The 23,285-nt window shown below is 32.1% G+C and overlaps 1 protein-coding gene across 5 annotated transcripts; it reads right to left on the bottom strand.

Annotated features, from left to right (window-relative positions):
- Positions 1-79: 79 nt before the first annotated feature.
- LOC148611768 (uncharacterized) lies at positions 80-22,863 on the bottom strand. 5 transcript variants are annotated; one of them, XM_088592645.1, is made up of 31 exons: positions 22,596-22,854; positions 21,864-22,160; positions 21,540-21,674; positions 20,913-21,075; positions 19,827-20,084; positions 19,321-19,463; positions 18,972-19,120; positions 18,530-18,790; positions 16,322-16,605; positions 15,934-16,071; positions 15,520-15,669; positions 15,114-15,263; positions 14,337-14,462; positions 13,914-14,159; positions 13,408-13,538; positions 12,759-12,785; positions 12,062-12,217; positions 10,556-10,852; positions 10,199-10,333; positions 9,662-9,824; positions 8,745-9,002; positions 8,239-8,381; positions 7,893-8,041; positions 7,433-7,693; positions 5,531-5,814; positions 5,150-5,287; positions 4,724-4,873; positions 3,994-4,143; positions 3,061-3,186; positions 1,625-1,873; positions 80-1,287 (listed from the first exon to the last, which is right to left on the bottom strand). In XM_088592645.1, exons 1-31 carry the CDS (start codon positions 22,821-22,823, stop codon positions 371-373), a joined length of 6,462 nt encoding a protein of 2,153 aa, XP_088448771.1. In that variant the 5' UTR covers positions 22,824-22,854; the 3' UTR covers positions 80-370. The 5 variants fall into 5 exon arrangements, with proteins under 5 accessions (XP_088448771.1, XP_088448773.1, XP_088448772.1 ...); XM_088592647.1 differs by having other exon boundaries at positions 4,751-4,873; XM_088592646.1 differs by lacking the exon at positions 12,759-12,785.
- Positions 22,864-23,285: the final 422 nt, after the last annotated feature.

Here is a 23,285-nt window from a genome sequence, read left to right as displayed (position 1 = left end):
CTTTGCGTTTATTTCTAAGACAACTAGAACGTATACGACGTAACTCGCACATTTTCTACAATACAAGTCTGATATTTGACGGCAGAATATGTTACAAATGTTATTTTCAATACTATTAGACGCATTTTGTATATATTAGGTTTTTTCTTACAGTATGTATCAGTACAACAGAAAACATATAGTCAGTAAAGTCAGAAATCTATAAAAAAAAAAAAAAAAAAAGTAATGCATACATACATACATACATACATACATTCTGTTTCTACTAGCACCGCTAAAATCAGGAAAAAAACCATAAACATTCATCAAAATAGTACAATCATATACAAGATACCAGTGTAAGTGTATTATTCGTCTCTTTTGAAAACATTCAAGCTTGATTGTTCATCCAGTTTCTTTTGTCTGTATACATATAATCTGGCAAATGCTCTTGATATGTTTTATTAAGGTTGCTAGCAGTACTGACCCAGTCACGACGGAACAATGGCCTCTTGATATGGAAATTGAAGCTATCGGCTGAATCACTTGACTGCGAGATTGTTTCATGGTCTTTGTGTGTAGGTTTCTCCATTCTTCGTTGGCGTTTACTGACTCTTCTCATAGTTACAACGACAATGATAACAACAATGATCACACCTATAACAAGAACAGCACCAGCAACTGTGATGGTAACAGTTGTTAGTAAGTCCTGTTTCGATGTTTGAGAATCAAATGAACTCTTGGACTTTGTTGTAGATTTAGTTGCAGTGGACGGTATAGTTGTAGTAGTAGCTTGTGTGGCTGTAATTGTAGTAGTTGGTACAGTTGTAGTTGTAGAAGATGATGCAGTTGAAGTTCTAGAAGTTGATGCAGTTGAAGTTGTAGTAGTTGGTGTAGTTGAAGTTGTAGTTGGTACAGTTGTAGTTGTTGAAGTTGGTGCAGTTGAAATTGTAGTTGTGACAGTTGAAGTTGGTGCAGTTGTAGTTGTAGTAGTTGGTGCAGTTGTAGGTGTAGTAGTTCGTGTAGTTGTAATTGTAGTTGTTGGTGCAGTTGAAGTTGTAGTTGGTACAGTTGTAGGTGTTGAAGTTGGTGCAGTTGTAGTTGTAATAGTTGGCGCAGTTGTAGGTGTAGTAGTAGTTGGTGCAGTTGTAGGTGTAGTAGTTGTTGTTAAAGTTTTATGTGCATTAGCCTGTGTAGGTGCAGTAGTGACTAGTTCAGTTGTAAAAGTAGAAGATATCTCAGGTGAAGAAGTAGTTGTTGATTCAGATGAAGTAGTAATTGTTGCAGTTGAAGACGAAGAAGTTGTAACTGTAAAATAAAAAAAGTTTTATTATCTACTGATGAGTTACACTCGAAGTCTGAAATGTAGCTTTCAGTGAATTCAGAGTCTTGATAATGGTGTGATTATGATCAAATCCGCACGACGTGCAGTTTTGCTCAATTATGAAAGGATGACACTTTAAACATCTTAACTTGCCGTTATCGCAATTTATTTTCAGTTCAACACGAAGACTTGTTTTTAGGTAACCCCTTTTCTTCAAAATTTCCTATGGATATAAGAATATTTTGTTATAAGATGAGATTCAAAACGGACGCTGTGCTGAATGCAAATAAGTTATTTTATTACTTGTGTTTTAACACTTACATTCACTATGTTCTATTGCGTCAGACATCTCCTCAAACACCTGTGAAGAGTTTGACGACATCTCGGCAAACTCACGATCTCCAGTGACATGGAAATCATACATACAATCTTTATTATTGCCACAAGTTTCTATCAGTTCTTCAGTAATAGTTGGTGCATTGAAGTTAGGTTGAAAACCTGTGTTTTGATATGATGAAAAAGATCGTCCTCCTTCGTACGTGAACAATGACTCACTTTCCGGAACCCTCCCTAACATTTAAAAAGATTTGATCTTTAAAGTAGTCAGGAAAGTAATGATTCGTTTTCATTTCTTTTATATCAGACGAATTTTTATTAGTTTCGTTAAGCCTAAGCAGTGCACTTTGAAATTAACGTTAAAATGTAAGATAACACAATGATCATAATCTTCAAAATGTGTGTTTCTATTATAACCCTTATAATCATACAGTCTCTAAGTCAATCGAAATATGTTTTAATGTTACGTCTGTAGTAAGTTTAACTAGATTCACGTAAAAGTAATTATGTTTGCAAAACTATAATAGGATATCAAAATAATGAAATAGATTTGAACAATGGAAGCATGTGATATCTTAAGTGCATTGTTAACAGAGTGTTTGGTCCATGTCAGACGTCTCTAATTTAGTTGATCTGTATTTGAAAAAAAAAGAAAATACTGTCTAGGATAAGTGATCACCTAATCCATGTTAGATGTCTTAAATCAATGTTGTCTTCAATTGTTGGTTGCATTATTGGATATAAACGTCTTAGGGTCGGTCTACCCTGAGTAAACATCTTCAGTGTAAGCCGACACTATGGCAATTATATCAAATAATCGTACAAACAACTGAAAAAAATCTTATATTTTAATTAAAAAAAAACAGAAAACAAAAATGATATAACTGGAAAGTAGTTTTTTTTAAATATGAAAACAACATTTTTAACGTGGATCAATACTGTCAACATCATCAATCTACATGTTGACGAACTCCCATATAATTAGAGTAGGAAAGCGGTCTCTGATCCACGTGGGATCTGGAAGTAGGCCAGGCAGGGCAACGCCATCAAAACCAGTTGGATCTACCGACCACTAACATCGACCATGAGAGGCCTGTATTGGTATTCAAGGTCAAGGTCGTTATCATCCCCAATCATCGTCAATATCATCTGATTGTGCCACTTGTAATTTAAAGAATGATTTTAGTGTATTGGGATACCATGGAAGTGGTTTCATAGTTATGAGGCGTGGCTAAAGTATCAATTTAGGTCATACAAAGTGGAAAATGTTTCTGGATATGTCTGAATTATTTCAGAATTTCTTGAAAAATTAAATATCTTGAAATATTTATATTCAGCTTACCACTGAATTTTTTTATTATATTAAAGAAAAAAAAACGATATCCTACATGGATATAAAAATAATATAACGAAAAACTTACATGTCGAACCAAACTCATTATGTATGCTAAATAAAGATGCATTTCCGTCTATAACAGTGTCATCTGCTGTTTTCAGATCATTTGTACTATTACCATCATTGTCACCAAACAGACCAGTCATATTACCTGAGAAAAATTATAAACCCTTGTATCTCAACACTCTCATTTACGTTGTTTTTTTTTTACATAAGACTAAAATTGATTCAATATTATTTCATGTTTCACAGTTTATGAAGATCAGTGTTTCATATTTCGATGTCATCTTTTAATTTAAATGTGAAATTTCTTAAAATAATGTTGAATTATTGGTCAGAATCACATTAAATTTAAACATCTTGTAATAACTATCACGGAAACACAACTATGTCATCATTTGTTTTGTTTTCTCTATAATAATTGTTCTTATAAAATTACACTGTTAAATCTATAAAATTTCAGAAAGATATACACTCGTTTTTAATTCTAAAACAAGACCATTTTGAGAACAATCACTCAACGAATCCCCATTCAATACTAGGACAAAATTCGATTGGAAAAAAAGCAAATAAACTAATTATTTGATCACCAGTGCCGAAGTATGCACAGATTTAACGAATCAGTGGAACTTTTGTCCGCGCATGAATTCGATTTTCAAGGTTCTTGGTGTCATGTTTAAGTTATTCACGATCATCAATTGATTATCCTATCTATTTTATAGATTTTCTTCATAATTTATGTATATTTTCAACTTTATAATTTCTGATCTGCAGATTGATATCCGTGATGCGACGTATTGGTGGGAAGAAAGTCCGAAAGTGAAATTACAAAATTTAATATACAATTTGAATTCGATAATTTGCTGCTATCTATATGAGAACATAAATATTCATCAAATCATCATTAACATTTTTTTTCTTTTACAATCACCCTATTTTACTGTCTTACAAGGGTTACCTTTGTGATTTTCTGATGAGGTAAATATGAATAAATTCAAGACAGTCCGGTTGCTTGTGCTTCCACTGACTGCTTTTATAGAAATTCCTTCCTCTGGGAAATTTAACACAACTGTTGGTGGTGTCTCTGAGATTTTCTCGATTGTGGTACCTAGTGAAAATTTCCAGTCGTGATAATAATTGAAAAAAATTATGTTAACAACTATACCGTTTCACCGGCATATTTTTATGAAAAAATATTACTAAACCCTGACAAAAAGATGAATAACCTATTTCTGCATTAGTGTGTCAAAATACCGTCACAAAGCATCGTTACATTGCCACTTTCCTCAAGGATTTACGTAATAAAAAGGATTGAAGATAGTTTTTTTACCAGGACTTTACGGCAACATGCTTCAACAAACTTAAAAGTTTATCAAAAATACTTTTATGATTTTATATTTATGCTATGGCCAAAACCTCTTACAAAACAAAATGTAATAAAATCAAGTGCTTTCCCCAGTTTGGAATGATTTCCATATTTTGGCACCATTTTGTACTGAGATTTCCGTGTTGCGTATGAAAAACTGCGCACAAGATTTATTCTAGAAAAGCACTTATAAATACCAAATTTTGTCCACTATTATTAGTGATCTGACCTACTTTTTCAATTTCTATCTCTTAATCTAAGGGTTTTTTTCAACTAGTTAATTGTTAGGTTTAAATAAGATGAGAACATCAAAATATATTACCGTCTACAATTATATTAGTACTTATACTGTCGTCGAAATCCTCCATTGTCCCATTAACTAATACATCTATACCACGAATACTATTTCCTCTGACTTCAATAGGATTAGAGTCGGGATATGGTTTAGCAACAAATGATGTTACGGAACTCGCTAAAAAATATTCCTCATATTCAATCTTTATATTCTTTTGGAAAATGAAATTCCGTTGTCCTTTTTTTTCTTTTTTGATTTTTTGTTTGTTTGTTTTTTGTTTGTTTTGTTTGCTTTTGTTTCAAACACGCACGTTTAATGTGGTCTCAACTTTAGTTCAAACAAAAACTACCCATTTCCTTTTTCGTTAAATCAAAGGTATATTTTATGTAGAACTGTCTTAGTAAAAAAATAGCAAAGGAAGAGTATTTCTTTATTCTTAAAAACAAATCTCACCAGGGCGCTCTTGTATTTGCTCCATGCGCAGTTGCAGAGTAAAATTCCCGCTACTTATTGCTTTGAATTCCCCAACTGGATTAAATGTGTATTTTTGTCCATCAAAGGTGACAAAGTGTGGATCCCCTGATACTCTAGCTAGAAACAAAAAACATGGCTAAACATAAAACTTCACATTTTATTATTTTATTGATGTGCATACCTCAAAACTTTATGAGAAATGCATTTAATCTTCAAAAAGACATTAAAGATTTGATAGAAAAAAAATACACTTATTTTTATTGTTGCATACAGAATGCTTCAGATTTGCATATAGAAAAATGCTAAGGACACATTCTCAACTTCCACTGAAAATACTAGTAATTTAAAATTCTAATCTACCTGGCCTAGGAGGCACGTAATTCCAGCAAGAGTTTCTTGGTCGTCTATTGTAAAATGAGGAGCAACGTCGTCGAGATTCATTGCTTTCATCAGACAGATAAAGGCAGCAATGTTGATAGGGAACGATGTCATGGTAGAAGTTTGATAAAAATGGTACATTAATTGCATTATCCCCTTTGTAGTGGTACCGGTTGGCATAGCCACTACCATGTAGAGGAAAATCATTGTGATTCATCAGATCTCCACGATGGTCATAACAGCATTGATTGTCATATCCTAAGTCGCTACAATAAAAAGAATCTTGTCGAATAATGGAGCTAATATTTTATGCAAAATTTAGCTAAGTATATCATCATAAATATAAATGGAGAACAGATTTCATTTATAGAAAATATGACTTGGTGCTACCTTTGGCATTGGTATTAGTATTCCATATATTCAGGACATATATAGACTGAAGCATATTTTTGTTGAATAATCAATTCAGAAATTTTATACATCGCATCTACCCCAAAGAACTTAAGATAAAGAATACTACAGACACTGTGAAGTTGGCCTCATATCTTGAGACATACTTAGAGGCCGATGTTAAAGGAACACTATTGACCAAACTGTAGGACAAACGCGAGGATTTTTCATTCCGTATCATAAACTCTTTTCATCTGTTGAAACACCCCTTCAGCAATTGTGTATTGAGTATTTGTCTCGACTGGATTACATTCTTTTATTTCGCTGAATCTTGGTTTCCTTAATTACTCTTTCTGAAAATAACAAACACCCTTGGTATTGTTCTATAATGGGTTAAAACAACAATTAAAGGCAAATTACAGGACAAAGAAATATGCATCAGTGAAATTGTGAACGAAAAATAGCAATATTTGCAATGCAAAAGAAACATGCATAATGCATTTGGAGATCATTAGGAATAAATTGAGTAAGTGCACAATGTAGGCAAACAGTTGTTTATTTCTACAAATACCTATTTTTGTTAATTACTGTTAGAGGAAGATATCTATTATTGTATTTCGAAACTGGCTGAATCTACTCAAGATAGACGTAAAAAATTCTTATAGGAGTCTCCTGCATAAGTAATATATAGCCTTCAATAATTACAATTCGAGAAATCAAGATGAATATAGGATACCGATCTCAATGTTACAACTTTATTCACATTTCTTTCTTCCTTCTGCCATTAACTTGTATGTTCGAACGTTCGAAACTTCTCTTCAGTTCATATTTTCAAAAGGACAATCGATACTGCTTTATCAAAACCACTAAAATATTTGGATATTGGAAATAGATTATTGAATGTTGTTCATACGCGTTCAAGACACAAGTGTAGTAATCTTAATGCAAACCTCTTTCAGGTAAATTTGACCATTAATACAAAATGTTTATGCTGATGGGTAATACAGAATTCTATTTACTATTTTTGGAATGCCCACTTTATAATTGTTTAAGATTTAACTTAATTCAAAAGATAAAATTATTTGTACTTAATGAGATAAAAATAGAGACTCTTTTATTAACTAATGATAACATTTGGGATGAATACAATGAACAATTTTCAAATTTGTGCAACAATTTATTGAGATACGAGATAACGTTGATAAGTTGAAATAACTTTTGTCCGATCCCTTTGCTTTTCATGCAATAAGATATGTTCAATTCAATCATACCTGTTATGAATAGAATATTTCCTTTACTTTGATGAACAATAAAGTAGAACAGGAATTTAGGTGATCGAAAGTGGTAACTTAAATATGATGCAAATTTAATTACATATTCTTAAATCTTCAGTGTATATGTATGGTTTACATACCAGTCATATATGATTTGTTTTTGTTTTTTTTTATTATTATTACATAAATTCCTGTGATCACCATTACTGAACAAACTTACGTTGGAGAGTTTTGTTTGAAGCAAACACGTGCAAACTGCTGAAAAGTACATGTTTGTTCGGAGTTGCCGTCTCTACACGTTGGATCAACTGAAAACCTTGAAATATCAATGTTTGCAACTCTAAGTGAGCACGGACAGGGTGAAACATCTGAAGTTGAAATGTCTGGGTGGATTGCATCTTCATTGTCCCAATCTTGGCATATATCATCACTGTGTTGTCTACTTACATCGACGGTGAAGACATCAGACCAGACGTATGGGCTTGATATAAAAAAAACATGATAATAATGTAAAAACGTTTAAATGAAGATGAGGAATTAAAATCAAAATTATGTATTCCAAAACGCAATCTAACAGAAAATATACGAATGACAGTTCATTATTTAAATCTCCTACGCATAAAATGTGCCAAACTTTAAAACAATAAGTTTGTGTTATTATATTGTATCAATTTACTCACCCTCCTTGTTCAATTGACGAAACTTTGATGATAGCAGCTTTACCAGAAAAGTTAAGTTGGAATCCGAAGAAACCAGAATCAATTCTTGGCACATTTGATCCAGTGAGTGTAGAGTGTAGTTGTAACTGAATCCTGTTGGTATTACTTTTCTGTAAAATTTAATAGACTGCTTATAGTCAAAGATTAATATTCAATAAAACAAATAGAGAAAAACATCATCTATATACATATAAATCTTTGAAATATTATTTGTAATTTAATGTAATAATACTTATAAAATTGTATGAAATTAATTATACCTAAAAATTTGTGAATAATGAGACATTGAAATCTTTTGATATTTTACCTGCATATTGAATATCTCCATGCGTAAGCTAGAATTTCCAAGTATTTTTAAATCATTTGGTTTCCAAAGTATGTTTACCATTGATGAATTTTTCCAAATCAAGGGCGAACGTCTTACTACAAGCTTGGTCAATCCGTGGTTGACTATATAGCAAAATATAGAGAAAAGGAGGCACTCTTTAAAACGTGGGATAAAAGCAAGTATTACTATATACACAAAATAGTATCGTATATTATATTATACTATTCCTAGGTTTTAGTTGAAATTCAGTCTCAACCACACTAAATATTACTTCACTAAGATGCCATTAGCTTTGAAAATATAAGTGCATTAAATTCTTATTAATGAATTATCAACATTCAATAGATACCAAGAAACCATGTGATTTATGAAAATATTATGAACTGGTTTCTAAAAGTATTTATAAACATTCCTACGAATATTTAACTACAGCAAAAGATTCATACGACTTTTAACACAAAATGTAAACAGAAGATGGAACGTACCAATGGATAATCCTCCAACAAAAGAAAATGTTTCCCCGCTATGCTGAACGGTATTAAGTGTTACTATATCCTTCCCTGTTCTGTACAGCATGGGAGATATACAAGATACACTGTTTTTGGTGAATGGTTTACAGGTGACGGATGTTCCATCTGCTAACTGTAGAGAAGATGTACTTGTTTGGTTGAAGCAAGGACCGGAGACTATAAGCCTTGTACCTCCTAACATAGTCGCTTGTCTTGGGGTGATTGTTAAGGTACCTTAATACACAAGATAACAAAACGTTTTATTCATTTTGAAAAGTGCGTAATAATACTTCTACATATAATAGAAGTATTAGTCATAAAGCATATAAGCAATATTTACACGTGTTGCAATACGATAGTTTCAATGCATCGTTATGTTTTCAAACTGCGCAAATTATTATGTATAATGCGTAGTAAACATATTTTGCCAGGGTTACTGTTATTACTGGGTAAAGAAGTTACAAAATACTTGTCGTCAACAGCTTTGATACCACTTTGTCGTTAAATTTGATAAATAACATGATAGACAACGACAGTTTAGATTTAAAAATGAGTTATCTAATTGGTAATTGAAATGTCGGAATTATTTTATTTCAAAGTGTCAAAAACGGATGACGATTATGATAAAGCTATATTTGAATATTAATTAATATTGTAACCTATGTATTGCTTGTCAGACTCATTCTTACAGTAGAAAAAGCTAGTGTTAAAATGTGATAAAAACAATCTGTCTAAGGGGTTATAGACCCGAATGTTTATCGGCAGCGATGTAAATTATGAATGTATTCATTTTGTGTACATCGGCAGTGGTCTAAGGCCTAAGTTATAATTCTGAGTTGCAGAATAGAAGCAAAAACTACTTTACTACTTAATTTGATGTTAGATAATAGTACCCTCGACATTGCAGCCACCCGCTTTAATTGTAGTTGAATCGACACGGAAGACGAATTTCCCAGGCCTATCTATGTTTGACATCTGTGTGACATTGATTATGTTAGATGTTCTGGACGCTTCCACAGCAAAGTAGTTCATACCATCTCCTGCATCAAATCCTACCTGTAAATTGATGATACATTTTTAATTGTTCTGATATAATGCTTACATACGAAAAATTACATATGCGGATTAATGTTATTTCAATCAAAGGAATATGTTTAAAACATTCACACATCTCATACATTAAATATAGCCAAAAACGGGTCGGAAAATTTCATTACATCTACATCTACTCAGATATTTTCAAATAATTGATCACCTGAAAGAAAATGTATATAATATATTTTATTTTCTTTCCCAGGAATTTATTCAAAAATTTGTACTCTTACTCGTAAGTTGTGTAGTTTGTTTCAAGTATGCTGATTAACAGTATTGCTTGTTTTCTTTTTTAACACTGTCTATAACACTTCAAATATAAACTATAAAATGCAAACCTGTGCTGGTGTTCCCCCAAGACCCCAAGAATTCCCACCACTTGCTGTTCCTGTGGTCCATTGTATTTTATTATACAAAAACGTGGTAAAGGAATGCCGTCCATTCGTAACCATTACACACTGGAAAGTATTTCTCTGGAAGATAGGGCGATACAAATATGCAGCCTTATCCTTATGTATTTTCTTTAAACATGCAAGCATTTTAATTATCATTCTAAACCAATAAATTTTAATTTCAAACAAAAGTGCATAAAAAATACTTTTATGGGGTTTAAAAAAAAGTAATGCAAGATTTGTCGAAAAACAAAATAACTTTTTTATGTTTTCGAATTTGAAACATAACACAAAATAGCTTACTCGATTCACTCGAGCGGGGTACGAAGCTCCGTAAAATGCAACGTTATCCCATGTTGCAATAAACATCCAAGCGGCTTCAAAATCGTGATATTTAGGAAATAGTTCCTGAATATCTACTGATGCTTTGGCAAGTAACGTCATATTGGTAGTCTCTCTGTAAAACACTTGTCCACCGTTTCTCGTATCTATATCTGTCCAGAAGGGAGCAATAAGTCTTTTCTTCGATGCCAAAGGAAACGGACTTGGTGTGAATGTACTCATGGTCCCAAGAAATGAGATAACTCCATTTGTATTAACCTAAAACAAAATGGGATCAGCAAATAATCAAAAGTACGAATCAACCAGTACTAGTACATTTTTGACAATGTTTCATCCTGACATGGTTTATGAGACTATGTATCTAGATTGTAATTGAACACTATTCGAACTGTTGCTGTTCAAAAACTAAAATTTTGTTTGATAAGTTTATTCGAAAGTTGAAAGATCCACGGAGCTGTATTAAATAATTAAAAAGCTTGCTTTTACTTGAAATCTAATGTTGTTACTACACAAATGATATTGTAAAGGGCTTGGGCCAACTTTCTCAGTATTTTGTTCATTGAAACGTGATGACAAGTAAAGGATATAATCAGGTATTTAGGTACGTCGCAAATGGATGATATATTTGGTTGACTGGGTAGCACCTGGAAAATATGTGACTTTTAACTTAACTTTTAGATATACCAAATTTCCTGTGATGACATATGACTAATCAATTATCGAAAATAAGAAATGGCATTTTTACCAAAAAATTCAATACATAATTTTCTTTTTCCCATGTCAGACTACAACCAAACACCTTCGCATTAATACTTATGCAGAGTGCGACTGTCAAACTAGTTAGGCTAGGACATTACATAATAATATGGTCGTAATAAGCTACATAAGGTTAACCGTTTGAGTGTTTAAATTTTAAGCGATAAAGTTCCTTTTTTACCTAAAAGCACATCAACAATCTTGTGCCTATAGAAAATCTTTCTTTTTTTCTTGAATCACACTACGCAAACATCACTTTGATGGTTGTTAATTGCTTCTATGGCATTCCCGACTCAAAGTATTCCATTCAGACCAAAAATGTCGAAAATGCATTTTCAACGAATTTTGTTGCAAATTTTTATACTTTTCATTTATCCAAATTTTCACAAATTTGCATTTTTGGGACCAATAAGAATTTTTTTTCTAATCACTCAAATGAACATTCGGGAGATGTCCCAACTTATGGTCAGAATTTTATGGGAAATGGCCAAAGTCCTTTTCTTTAACAAGTTAAGTTAAAAAAAATTGGAATCGGATTAAACAATTTCTTCTCAGATGTTTGTAATTACACAACGCAAAACTTTTTTTCTCTTGAGCATTCCACAATGAAAAGGAGTTTAAATAAACGCCGATGAAAAATTTTCTCATTGGTATATTCTTTATTTGTTATATCCGAAGTCGAATATTTCCGCTAAAAACATCAATACTTACAATTAGTCTATTATGTTGATGATTAAAAAAAGGAAACAGGCTGCTGACCGTAATGAAAGGAGTTGATCCATCATCATTTCTTGGAGCTTCACTATCCCCATTTTGGATACCATATGGGTAAAATTCTTCTATAGGTATGCCATTACCAGACATTGCCTGTAATTCAGAAATAAATAAAATACCAGGCTAGACACAAGACACTACGATTTAATTTCTGTATCTTTTAAGTTTGAAAATATATTTTATAAATATGTTGAATATGTAGATCTAGTCATAGACTTCGGCAAAAGTAAAAGTATAACATTTGCATTCAAAATTTTAATTTACTGAGATATTACTTAGATTTCATTTGGGAATGAAAATTTGCATAATTTCATTACTTCGTTTCAATTTTGTTTGTATGTCACTGCTTAATTTATCTATGTACATGCTTAATTCGTTTATTATAGGTATAAATCTATTAAATTTGTTTATTTTTGTTTCCGCGACTTTGGTGGGAAGGCATACTGTTACCAACTATCTGTTCGTTAAACTATTTTATGCCCAACTAATCGGAAACTACTACAAAGAATTTCATGAAAGGTATTGAGAATACGATATTTTGTTGGGCACATTACCAGGAATCATTGATCTATTAAGTATTGCGGGAATAATAAATAAAATGCCTTTTTGAATTATGAAATTGTTTTAAACATACCTTTAAAGCAGTTTCTATGGGCAACTCCTTGAAAAGAGCTAAACCACATTTCATGATATGTTACATGTAGTTGGGACATGACATGTTGATATGGAAAAAAAATTAGAAATTTTTTATCATTTTTTTTAACAGAAGCAGCATAGCAAATTATTTGAAATTACTCAATCGAATTGCATTCAACTTATATCAATGAAAAGTATCTTTGGTTTGGTTATAGCTCTTGGTGTTTCGCAAATAACTAAGGTTTTCATTGTTACTTAATGCGGTTCAATTTTAATATTATCTAAATAGATTTTTCATCTCGTTCCTATATTTCATGGAACAAGGAACACACAGTTTTTGTAGACGAAACAAACTTCTACTCAAGGTATGTTTGAAACATAACTACTCAAAAATAGCAAGATAAAGCGGATGAGTTTTAGAACGGTGAATTGTTAAGTCTTGATATGGTAAAGCTTTTGTACTTAATGAAAACTGTACTATAATTGTCCACAGTATTGATAGAAATATGGACACATAATATCCATAAAGCGGATTGTTGTTTCTCATGTGCTAGGTGATTTCTCCAACATTACAGTAATTCAAACTCACTCCGTACCCCGTTCTAATGTTAAATTGAAGACGAAATTAATACAAGATTGGTTTGTACCTGTGAAGTTGCGGTAGTTGATACAGTAGTAGTAGTCGTTGTAGTTGGTGCAGTTGTAATCGTAGTAGCTGTTGCACTTGTTGAAGTTGTTGAAGTTGAAATAGTTACAGATGGTGAAGTTGTATTAACAACTGTGAAATAAAGGTTTTATTAGTTGAGGATACAATGATAAGAAATTAAGCGTTCCTCGAAGAATGAAATATTCAATGATTTAAAAATTAAAAATAAATAGGTCAGTAATTTTTTTATCATAAATCACGATGTCATTCGCTCGTGCAACTGTTCTCAGATACCATTGAAAGTATTTTAATATTTTAATTATTATTACTACAACATTTTATGTTAAGTCCAATACTAATATTCATTTTCAAACACCCCGCCTTTCTTCAAAAATTTCTTGTATGAATTAAACTTTTCGTTACAAGGTAAGATTAAAACAGACGTATATTCTATTACAATGTAAATATAATATAAAGTTGTTTTTCACATGTGACATTAATGCATACTTGTTTCTTCTATGACGACAGAAAGCTCCTCGAACACTTCTGAAGAGTTTGACGACATCTCAGCAAATGTCCGATCTCCAGTAACATGAAAATCATACATGCAGTCTGTATTATTACCACAGGTTTCTACTAGTTCTTCAGTAATAACCAGTGGATCCAAGTTAGGCTGAAACGCTGTGTTTTGATATGATGAAAAGGATCGTCCTCCCTCGTATGTGAACAAAGACTCACTTTCAGGGACCCGCCCTAACAAAAAAATCCGCAAAATTAAGTCAGGAAAATATTATGTCTTTCTCATTGCTTTTATATCAGACTATTTCTTATTTGTATTTGTTAAGCATAAGCAGAGGACTTTGAACTCAATTTTAAATGCGGCTGGATGCAATGATGAACACCTTAATAAAAATGATAATAAGAACTTACATGACGAACCAAAGTCATAATGTATACTGGATAAAGATGCATTCCCATCTATAACAGTGTCATCTGCGGTTTTAAGATCATTCGTTGTATTCCCATCATTGTCGCCAAACAGACCAGTCATATTACCTTATGAAAAGTTTAAAAAAATTATTTTACAATTATCTGAATATGGCTGAATGAAACGGAATTATTTAGTATTAAATACGTCAATTAATACGTTTGAAAACCTAAACATGTTTCTGTAACCCAAACTTTTACGACACCTTGTTTCTGTTACTGTAAAGAAACGGTGAGATAACTATGTTGAATCATGTGTTAGAAAGAGTAATGAATGGAACCAACGTTATAGAGGTAATCAAAAGAATGTAATTAAAGAAAAAAAAGATAACTTAATTATGATTGGTGGTAATATATATAATATGGTATTTAATTCTAGTCATGAACTACTTTAGTCAATTTTATTATGTTTTAAGCATTAAATATGAGTGCATCAAAGAAGATTCAAACATATTATTCATTTTACAGTGTCATAAAAACAAGAAATATGTGGAAAGCAAAACGTATTATTTTGGTTTCGTGATTAGTTTTTAGTGGAGTCCGATTCGCTCGTTTTTACCTTTGTTACTTTGTATGTATCATTTTAGTTATTTTATGTTCTTTGTTGTGTATGTCTGTTTTCCATGTTTGTTCTTTGTCCCTGGATTACATTCTTTTGATTTCCACTAAAATCTTGGTTCCCTTGATTACTCTTTCATGGAAACTTCAAACGATACTAACCTTTGTGATTTTCCGATGAGGTAAAAATGAACAAGTTCAACACAGTCCTGTTGCTTGTGCTACCACTGACTGCTTTTATGGAAATTCCTTCCTCTGGGAAATTTAATACAACTGTTGCTGGAGATTCTGATGTTTTCTCGATTGTGGCACCTAGTTAGGAAATTTAACCTAACTTAAGCACATAAGAACATAAATCACACTAGATTGGTGTCGCAAGTGACGACATTGTCACGTGCATTTGTACTTACAAATAGAGCTTACACTAATAATGCTGATTCACTTCAATTATTTCCGAAGTGCAATACATTGTAGTTCAACTGTTACATATTATATTCATCAAAATTGAATCGAATTGATTTTTCATACTGTTAAGGTTTTAGTAGTAGAAAACATAAAGATATACTACCGTCTACAACAACAATAGTACTGATACTGTCATCTAAATCCTCCATTGTCCCATTAACTAATACATCTATACCACGAATACTATTTCCTCTGACTTCAATAGGATTAGAGTCGGGATATGGTTTTGCAACAAATGATGTTACGGAGCTGGCTAAAATATTTTTTCATATTTAATTTATATATTCTTTTAGAAAACTAAATTCTGTTGGTGGTTTCTTTTTTCCTTTTTCCTTTTTGTTTGTTTTGTTTTGTTTTGTTTTGTTTCAAACACGTAAGTTTAATATTGTCTCATCATTGGTTAAACAAAAAGTACCCATTTCCTTTTTCGTTAAATCAAAGGTATATTTTATATAGAACTGATTTGTAAAATAATAGCAAAAGAATAGTAATTCCTTATTCTTAAAACAAAACTCACCAGAGCGCTCTTGTATTTGCTCCATGCGCAGTTGTAGAGTAAAATTGCCGCTACTTATTGCTTTAAATTCTCCAACTGGATTAAATGTGTATTTTTGTCCATCAAAGGTGACAAAATGTGGATCCCCCGATACTCTAGCTGGAAACAGAAAAAAAATTGTCTGAATATGAAACTACACATTTGATTATTTCAATGATATGCATACCTCAAAACTTTTTGAGAAATGCATTCGAGTATTCGTTTTAATCTTCGAAAAGATATTTAACATGTGATAGAAATAAAAATACATTTCTTTTAATTGCTGCATACATAATGCTTCAGGTTACAATATTGAAAAATGCTAAGGACACATTCTCAACTTCCACTGGAATTTGAAATAATAATTTACCTGGCCTTGGAGGCACGTAGTTCCAGCATGAGTTTTTTGGTCGTCTATTGTAAAATGAGGAGCAACGTCGTCGAGAGTCATTGTTTTCGTTAGATTGATAAAGGCAGCAATGTTGGTAGGGCACGATGTCATGGTAGAAGTTTGATAAAAATGGTACATTAATCGCATTATCCCCTTTATAATGGTACCGGTTGGCATAGCCACTACCATGTAGAGGAAAATCATTCTGATTCATCAGATCCCCACTGTGGTCATAACAGCATTGATTGTCATATCCTAGGTCGCTACAATAAAAAAGAATCATGTCGGAAAATACAGCTGATATTTTATGCAAAATTTAGTTAAGTATACATAAAACTGGAGAACAAATGTTCTATGAAATGAAGCTTATTTTCGTTAAACAATCAAGGTTTCGGGAACTTCATACATCGCATTAACCCCCAAAGAACTTGAAATGAAGAATATAACAGACAATGCTAAGTCGGCCTCATATCTTGACACATACTTAGAGATCGATAGTAAAAGAAAACTATCGACCAAACTATAAGACAAACGCGATGATTTCCGTATCGTCAACTTTCCTTTCATCTGTGGCAACATCCCTTCGGCACCTGCATATGCAGTTGTTTTCATATCACAACTCATACGTTATGCCATAGCTTGTCGTAACTACGCAGGCTTTTTGCATCGCCTAGACTTCTGACAATTAGGCATCTGGAATAGAGTTATGTTGCTACAAAATTGAAATTTTATGGTCGTTATCATGACCTACTGGGTCGTAACGTTGTATCCATCTGCAACATGACAACTGCTTTGTTCAACGTGTCATAGTCTCCTCTTCCTCTTTAGTCTACCCTGGACTTGACTTTTTATGAACAACTCGGCGGGTCTTTTTGAAAAGCAGAGGACGTTTACCCTACCGCTGGACCTGGTCCATGTTCCCAGATTTTAGTGGAGTTCGAATTTATCATTAACGTTTGGTACTTTGTATGTATTATTTTGGTTATTTCGTGTTCTTAGTTGTGTGTGTGTGACTGTTTTCCATGTCTGGTATTTGAACATCCCCCCGGACTACATTCTTTTGATTTCCGCTGAATATTGGTTCTTTCGATTACTCTTCCTAAAAATAACAAACACATTTGGCACTGCTCTATAATGGTTTAAAAACCACAATCAAGAAGAAACTGGTTGAATCTTTGCCAGATAAACGTAAAAACAGAACACTTATCGTGATGAATATAGGATACCGATTTCAAGGTTACAACTTATTCACATTCCTTTTTCCATCTAACATTAACTTGTGGAATAAATTGGATGTTCGAACGTTCGAAACTCCTCTTCAGTTCATATTTGCAAAATGACAATCAATACTGCTTTATCAAAACCACCAAAATATTAGGATATTGGAAACAAATTATTGAATGCTGTTCATACGCGTTCAAGACACAAGTTTAGTAATCTTAATGCAAACCTCTTTCAGGTAAATTTGACTAATAATCCAAAATGCTCATGCATTCCAAAAAATAGTGATCAAAATTCTATTCACTATTTTTTTTTTTTTTTTTTTTGAATGCCTATTTTATAATCGTTTAAGACTTCATTCAAAAGATAGTTTGTCTTTCCTTAATGAGATGAAAATAGAAACTCTTTTATTAACCTTGGGTATGAATACAATGAACAAATTCTCAAATCTGTGCAACAATTTATTAGGCAAACTAGGTGTTTCAATGAACTATTATATTATATTATCTATATATTCATGTTTAATTTTCCTGGATAACCTATATTATATGTAGGCGCATATGTACATTATGTTTGTATATATTGTTCGTTTTGTTTCGTCGTACATTGTGTAGTTATAATTGTTGATGCATGCAAAATATTGATGTAGTTACTTATTGATGTAATATGGGAGAGGACGTTTATAAGTTGAAATAAATTTTGTCCGATCTCATTGCTTTTCATGCAATAAGATATATTCAATTCATTCATATCTATTATGAATAGAATATTTCCTTTACTTTGATGAACGATAAAGTAAAACAGCAATTTCGGTTGTCGAAAGTGGTAACTTAAATATGATACAAATTTAATTACATATTCTTAAATCATGAATGTATTTGTATGGTTTGCATACCAGTCATATATGATTTGTGATTTTTTTTTATCACATAAATTCTTGTGATCACCATTACTGTAAAAACTTACGTTGGAGAGTTTTGTTTGAAGCAAACACGTGCAAATTGCTGAAAAGTACATGTTTGTTCGGAGTTGCCGCCTCTACATGTTGGATCAACTGAAAACCTTGAAATATCAATGTTTGCAACTCTAAGTGAACACGGACAGGGTGAAACATCTGAAGTTGAAATATCTGGGTGGATTGCATCTTCATTGTTCCAATTTTGGCATATATCATCACTGTGTTGTCTACTTACATCGACGGTGAAGACATCAGACCAGACGTATGGGCTTGATATTGAAGAAATAATAATGATATAAAAATGTTTCAATGAAGATGAAGAACTAAAATTAAAATAATAGAAAAAATACGAATGACAAATGATTATTTTAATCGTCTACGCATAAAATGTGCCAAACTTTATTAAAATTCGTTTGTGTTAGACTTACAATATTTTATCTATTTACTTACCCTCCTTGTTCAATTGACGATACTTTGATGATAGCAGCTTTACCAGAAAAATTTAGTTGGAATCTGAAGAAACCAGAATCAATTCTTGGCACATTTGATCCAGTGAGTGTAGAGTGTAGTTGTAACTGAATCCTGTTGGTATTACTTTTCTGTAGAATTTAATAGACTGCTTATAGTCAAAGAGTTATATTCAATAAAACAAATAGAGAAAAAAACATCATCTATATACATATAAATCTTTGAAATATTATTTGTAATTTAATGTAGTTATACTTATAAAATTGTATAAAATTAATTATACCTAAAACATTTGTAAATAATGAGACATTGACTTCTTTTGATAGTTTACCTGCATATTGTATATCTCCATGCGTAATCTAGAATTTCCTAGTATCTTTAAATCATTTGGTTTCCAAAGTATGTTTACCATTGATGAATTTTTCCAAATCAAGGGCGAACGTCTTACTACAAGCTTGGTCAATCCGTGGTTGACTATATAGCAAAATATAGAGAAAAGGAGGCACTCTTTAAAACGTGGAGATAAAAGCAAGTACTGCTATATATACAAAATATTATCATTTTATACTATACTACGTCCTGGTTTTTAGTTGAAATTCAACCTCAACCAGACTTAATATTACTTCATTACGATGTCATTAGCTTTGAAAATATAAGTGCATTAAATTCCTATTAATGAATTATCAATATTCAATAGATACCAAGAAACCATGTGACTTATCAAAATATTGTAAACTGGTTTCCAATAGTATTTCTAAACATTCATTCTAATGTTTAATACAGCAAAGTATTCTTACGACTTTTTAACACAAAAGGTAAACAGGAGATGGAACGTACCAATGGATAATGCTCCAACAAAAGAAAATGTTTCCCCGCTATGCTGAACGGTATTAAGTAATACTATATCCTTCCCTGTTCTGTACAGCATGGGAGATATACAGGATACACTGTTTTTGGTGAATAGTTTACAGGTGACGGATGTTCCATCTGCTAACTGTAGAGAAGATGTACTTGTTTGGTTGAAGCAAGGACCGGAGACTATAAGCCTTGTACCTCCTAACATAGTCGCTTGTCTTGGGGTGATTGTTAAGGTACCTCAATACACAAGATAAAAAAACGGTTTCTTGCAAGTTCATTTTGATACCAGAGTCAAGCGTGCAATGTCGACACATAACCACAAAGCATTAAATAACTGTTTAAACGTTTTGCTAATCGACACTTACACTGTAGTGTATACAGGTTCAGTGGTATCGTAATGATTCCACAAGCTTATAGTATTATGAATATTCAGTTCGAATGCGATAATAAACTGTAGTAAGCGAAGTAAAAAGAAATACTCAAATAAAACTGGGACGGTATGAGACCACTGTTGTAGTAAAAAATAAACAACGAAAGCCTAGATTTACAATACTATTTGATTTTTATTAGTTATTATTTCGTTAAAAAAATCGTCGAAATTGCTCTTTATTAATCAGCGACTTAACATAATTTCACTCCTTCTAACGTGTGCATTACCATGAAATGAGCATTTATGCCAAATTACTTTTTCCCGAGCAATGATGACAGGTATACTATGCCATAAATAAGCGGCCCGAACTTAAATGTCAAAAATTGATTTCAGCTTTGATAAGGCAACACTTTGAAATTGTTTTACATTGCAAACTATGTATTAGTCGTCAGACCCGTTTGCTGTTAAAAGAAACAAATCTTCTGTTAAGCCCTTAAAAATTGAACATAAACCTATCTTTCTACGACGGTGTAGATCTGGCCGTTTAGTAACAGCGACGTAAATCATAAATGTATTCCTTTTTCACACCTGCAGAGGTCTAAAGCTGAAAAGGAACATCATATCATAATTTTCAGTAAAATGGCAAAAGCGAAAACATACATTATATATGTTTATATTAGAATTGAAAAAAATACCTTCAAAATTGCATCCACCCGCTTTAATTGTAGTTGAGTCAACACGAAAAACGAACTTCCCAGGCATATCTATGTTTGACATCTGGGTGACATTGATTATACTAGGTGTTCTGGAAGCTTTCACAGCAAAGAAGTTCATACCATCCCCGGCATCAAACCCTACCTTTAAATTGATTATACTGTTAAAAAACTGGTCGCATATTTGAATTGATCTCCATTGTTACGTTATGCTTTGCGTTCTATACAAATGATGTGCTTTAAAATTGTAGATGCAGTTAAATATTATTTCAGTCAAATGTATTTAAGACGTTTCTACAATATTATTATATAAATGATATTGTCAAAAAGAGGTAGGAACATTTCAATTCATTAAAAGCTACTCAGAAATTTTCGATTAATTGCAAAACGTAATTGTTGTAAAGATGAAAATATCCTACTTTCTCTAAAATCAAAACAAAGATTCAAAGATCCTTACTGTCATTTGAGCCTCGTAATATGATTCAATAGAAGTTGTTTGAAAGACCTTTAATCTATTATTGTTTTTTATTTTTTTTGTTTTTTTTTGTTTTTGTAAAACAGTTGTATGTAGCATTTTATATAGCATAAATGTGAAACAAAAGAGCAAACCTGTGCTGGTGTTCCCCCAAGACCCCAAAAATTCCCACTGCTTGCTGTTCCTGTTGTCCATTCCGTTCTATTGTACAAAAACGTGGTGAAGGAGTGTCGTCCATTTGTAACCATGACACACTGGAAAGTATTTGTCTGGAATAACGGGAAATACTAAAATGAAACATTGTCGTAACAGTATGTATTTTAACGTTTCCTTGTCATTCTAAACCACTGATTTTATTTCTTAACTAAAATATGTAAAGACATATAATGTGTGATTTTTATTAAATAATCACTATTTTTGTACTTTTAATGTCTATGCCTGTAGTGAAAAAAACTTACCAGATCCCTTTGTGTATCATTGTGTGCTCCATAGAATGCGACTTCACTCCATGTTGCAATAAACATCCACGCGGCTTGAAAATCGTGATATTTAGGAAATAGCTCGTGTATATCTTCTGAAGCTCTGTTAAGCAATGTTCGATTCGTAGTCTCTCTGTACCACACGTTTCCACCGTTTCTTGTATCTATATCTGTCCAGAAAGGAGCGATAACTCTTCTCTTTGATACCAAAGGAAACGGACTTGGTGTGTATGTTCTCATGGTCCCAAGAAATGAAATTACTCCATTTGTATTTACCTATAACAAAGATATTTTGAATATAATAAAAGCAATTTGACAATTCATAATAGTGTATTTTTTAAATGTTTTTTTTTCAATCACATGAAATGGAAAGGCCTATGGGACTTCTCCAATAAGCAAGTAGGAACTACTCGGACCTTTTCTTTACACTGCAAATAAAAAAAAAATATTATTTTACTAATAAAATTTATTTACATCGGAAGATATGTATAACCAATAGTTCCTCGATAACAAATTAAACAATCCAGGTTTGTCAATGTGCAAAAGGGTTTTTCAGTAGCTAATGGTTAAAATCATTGCCAGACAATGTCATTTAATCAGTTTATTATATTTTTGAACGTTGTATTTTTGATTTTGCAACATTAGCATAAACCTACCTAAGTAAGTATTTTTTTCATTAAAAATACCGATTCTAATAATATTAATACTTACAATCAGGGAATCATGTTGATGATTAAAGAAAGGAAACAGACTGCTGACCGGAATAGGAGGGGTCGACCCATCATCATTTGTTGGAGCTCTTTTATCACCATGCTCGTGACCATATGGATAAAATTCGTCTAAAGGTACACCACTACCAGATACTACTTGTAATCCAGATAAAATACTTAGTAAGACAATGACAACGCACATTGTTTTAGTTATGCGTCTTGTTATCATTTTTTTCAGATATTGATAGATTTGTCGGTAGATGAAGGCATATGTCTTTTATATTGGGAGTTTCTGAGTGAGAATGCACTATAAACCTTCCTAGTGTAAGCTGATTGGCTGATGTAATTTCTGGACCTCCTGCTTTTTTACGAGAAAATCACCTTAATAATTGCTTATCATGCCTGTTGCAAGTTTGAAAATACCATATAAAGATATTAAATCTAATCTAAGAATAGGGCAAACAAATAAAATTTGCTTTTGAATTTTTAATGTGCCTTTGTTTTAAATTCTATTTGCATTTTGAATTTTATTAAGTCCTTAAATTAAATTGGACATTCTTAAACCATTTTAGCAAATCACAGAATGTAATATAGTTGGCTTCATGACGAATTAATGGAGTGAAGATATATTCTTTTTTGTACTGTCCGCCTGTCTTTCCTTTACACTTTTGTAAGTACAGGTCCTCGGGAA

This window comes from Perna viridis, chromosome 7 (genome assembly GCF_037379345.1).
Source record: "Perna viridis isolate PV_CMFRI_1.1 ecotype Kerala chromosome 7, ASM3737934v1, whole genome shotgun sequence".
In the NCBI taxonomy this organism is placed as follows: domain Eukaryota; kingdom Metazoa; phylum Mollusca; class Bivalvia; order Mytilida; family Mytilidae; genus Perna; species Perna viridis.
Note: the sequence above shows the minus strand (reverse complement) of the source record. Positions and strands in the feature narration are given on the sequence as shown.